The sequence below is a fragment of the Aplysia californica genome, unplaced genomic scaffold (assembly GCF_000002075.1).
Source record: "Aplysia californica isolate F4 #8 unplaced genomic scaffold, AplCal3.0 scaffold00586, whole genome shotgun sequence".
Lineage (NCBI taxonomy): Eukaryota > Metazoa > Mollusca > Gastropoda > Aplysiida > Aplysiidae > Aplysia > Aplysia californica.
The window spans coordinates 38,209-41,745 of NW_004797856.1; the positions used below are offsets into that span (position 1 = coordinate 38,209).

At 49.0% G+C, this 3,537-nt stretch overlaps 1 protein-coding gene across 1 annotated transcript; it reads right to left on the minus strand.

Annotated features, from left to right (window-relative positions):
- Nucleotides 1–544: 544 nt before the first annotated feature.
- On the minus strand, nucleotides 545–2,790 carry LOC106012962 (myb-like protein AA; the record flags this gene model as incomplete). The annotated part of the gene is given in 1 exon segment (XM_035972128.1): nucleotides 545–2,790. A coding segment is annotated over 1 exon segment (2,115 nt). The 3' UTR covers nucleotides 545–657.
- Between the last annotated feature and the right edge of the window lie 747 nt (nucleotides 2,791–3,537).

Below are 3,537 nucleotides of genomic sequence, written 5' to 3' on the forward strand. Positions count from 1 at the left end.
CCCCCTCCCTTCTTCTCTTCTCAAAGTACCAAATTCATCTTCCTACAGTGGGCTGTTTCGTAATTTTCACCATGGATTTTAAGCTAGACGATCAGAGAAGATAGTATAAGAACGTATAGGTTTTAAGCCATTTTCATTATTGCATTATCATCCTTTAAGAGGAGGAACGCGCCTGCCTCCGATAGGACCAACAAACTGAGTGGAGAGCCTTGGTAATCAAAATGACCCAAGTTCAAGGAGGTCCAACTTGGGTACCGAAAAAGAATGATAGGCACCATAGCTCATAGTACCAACGACGACGGCGACAACAACACAAACAACAACAACAACACGAACAACGACAGCAGCAAGAACAACAGAAACAACAACAACGACAACAGCAACAACAATAAACAGTGACGAAGATAATAACCATAACAACAACAGTAACAACGACAACGACAAAAACACAAACAATAACAATTACAACATCAACAACAGCATTAGCTACGAATAAGACAACAACAACAACAACAACAAGAAAACCAACAATTGATCACTCATACACACACAGACAGTAACAACAACCAAGATATAGATACATGTATACTGTATTCTTGGCTGGCATAAACAGCGCAAACAAGTCACACCAACACTTCCACACACATCACAAACAACTCACACCAACACTTCTACAATGACTCGCTTCCCGCCACAGCCACCGTCCTGAGTCTCGCCGAGGTCAGTGCTCGAATGTCCAGCGCCGTCTCGGCTGCTGGCACGACCATAGCTGCTGCTGTTCCTACTGCTGCCACTGATGATGGTGCTGCTCGAGTTGACGGAGGCCACACCACCCTGCACGACCTTTGAACTCTCTCTGGACTTTGACCTATGACCGCTACTACCTCTGCTTGGCGGACGGAAACGAGGTGGCCTCTCGTCAATTCTCTGAGGCGAGCTAGATGAAACGTCTGCGAAATTTTCTCGCGAGTCGTCGTGAAAGAATACGTCGTCCGACTCGGCGCTGTCTTCACGTCCACGTAACGCCACGTGATATCCCACGCCACTTCCGGCAGCCGACTTGATGACGTCACTTCCGGGTAACCCCAAGAGCATGTCAGCCGGGGGAGGGGGCAGATCCCGAGGGTTGACGTCACTTCTCGATGACGCGTGCACAACGGCTATTTTGGGCGTGGAGGCTGAGATGGGCGAGGATAGTGACGTGAGGCTAGGGACACTGTTGTTACTGGTTGTGGCATCTCTAGAATATTCTTTCCCGGAATCCGTCACATCGCTGAACCAGGGGGTGCCTGCGCAGTCGCTGCTGCCGCTGCTGTAACTGATTCCTTGCCGCTCGATGCGGTGGACGGACAAACCGACAAAGCCATTTTGTAGAGGGATCGGGGAATTTTGTTTGGAGGTGGAAGACGAGGTGTTTTGAAATGGTGATGGTGAGTGTGATTCTAATGAAGATGGGGAGTTTTGCTTGGAAGATGTAGTATTTTGAAATGGTGAAGGTAAGTGTGATTGTAATGAAGATGCAGAATTTTGTTTTGAAGACTGGGAGTTTTGAAATGGAGATGGTAAGTGTAATTGTAATGAAGATGGGGGATTCTGTTTTGAAATTATTGGAGCATTTTGAAATGATGACGGTGCGTGTGATTGTAATGAAGATGGGGAGTTTTGCTTTGAAATTTGGCCTTTTTGAAATGGTGATGGTGCGTGTGATTGTAACGGGGATGTGTCGCTATTCTGCAGAGGGGAAAAGGGGCCATTTTGTAGAACGACTTGACCTGGGGTTTCCGGTGATTTCGGAGACCCTTGTTGTCGTCTGCTTCCCCTTTCACCGTCCGATTGTGGAGCGGGCGACGTGTGAAGTGGCTCGGCTCTGTACAGACTAATCCTTTTGATCGCCTCTTCATACCTCGGGGGAGCGGCGTGAGGTAGATGTGGTTGTTGTTGTTGCTGTTGCTGTTGCTGCGGCTGATGGTGTTGCTGATGAGATATGTTAAGGTTCTTATCCCTCAGAATTGGCCCTCGCGAGCGCTCAGCTTGATTGGGCCCGTTTGTGGGGAGGTAATCTTCTCTCGCGTGGGGAGGGGCAGAGGGGGGCGTGGCGTGGGGGGTCGTCACGTTCACCGGTGTAGAGATAGTTGAAGTGTGCGAAAGATTTCCTGGTAGAATATTTCTCGCCTCATTTCTCACATCACCGACATTTACTTGTGTGTGCTGTCGAGTGTTCTGAGGGGAAGAAAAGTTCGAATCCGGAGGTTTGAACTCGCCGTTTACTGGCCTTCTCCTGTCTACGTCCCTCGTGGCTGAGACACTTCTAGTGTGACACACGGCGTGGTGGATACCCGAGGAAGTACAGCGTTGCTCACTTCTACCATCCACAGAGTTTCGTCGCTGGTATTTCAGGGGTGCTCTCTGGAACTGTCTCGGCCGAGGGGGAAGGGCGGGAGGTTTGTCCTCGACCACCGACACTTCAGGGGATGTCCTCACCAGAGTCGCCGAAACACCGGAAATACATGGCGACAAGCCGGGAGAAGATGGCGACAAACCGGAAGGAGAAGAAGGTGACAAACCGGAAGAAGATGGCGGTGAGAGAGGCGAGGTCGCCACCACGCCCAAGGACCCGCTAGGCGGTCGCTTGAAGAGCTCGTGATTAGCTTTGAACGGCTGCCGCCCCCTACTGAGCTCAGTGGGCAGAGTGGGGCTGGGGCTCGGCTTCAAGTCGGCAAACGCCACGGATTTGATCTCTCGCGGGCTGAGGGAACACAGTGGGGTGGACATGAGCGTGGGCGAGGGCGCTGGGGACAGAGTGAGAACAGAAAGTGGTAATGAGACGTCGTGGCGAGATGAACGTGACAAAAAGCATGCCACCTCGGATGTGCGTGCGGATGTGCGTGCGGATGTGAGCATGTGAATGCGTGTGTGTGCGTGTGAGTGCGTGAGTGGCAGTGTTTATACGTTTAATACGATTAGGAAATATTTATTTCTTCGAGTTTTTATCAAGTTTTACATAAAAGCCCCCCACACACACAAATCGCTATATCTGTAGGTTTACTTAGAAATGAAAGGCCCATCATAAATGGCCACATCAATATTGTCAACACATTTTTCCGTTAATGTTACAGACACACACCTTGTCATTGCTTGTAGTTCGCACTGTGCATTACAGAAACTTCACGACAATCACGCAGTGCCTAGTGGTGTCTCAGCTGGTAGCATATTGGGTGTTGTGATGTGGATTATCAAGATTCGAACCCCCTACCCGGGCGTTCATGACCTTGAACTGAATATTGGAGATCGGTCTGGGCTAGGGAGTCTTTATATCCTATTACTTGATTCGGCCTTGTCGTAAATGAACATAAATTTTAAGGTCAAGAATCTTGTAAAAATCTTCAAGTACTGAAGGAGATGTGAAAACTTTTCTAAACTATTTTATGTACATGTACTTGGAATAACCACCAAGTCGAGTCAGAAGAGAGGAGTATGGAGTTAAGTGGAAATCTTCCTGAAACCTCTCTCTCTCTCTCTCTCTCTCTCTCTCTCTCT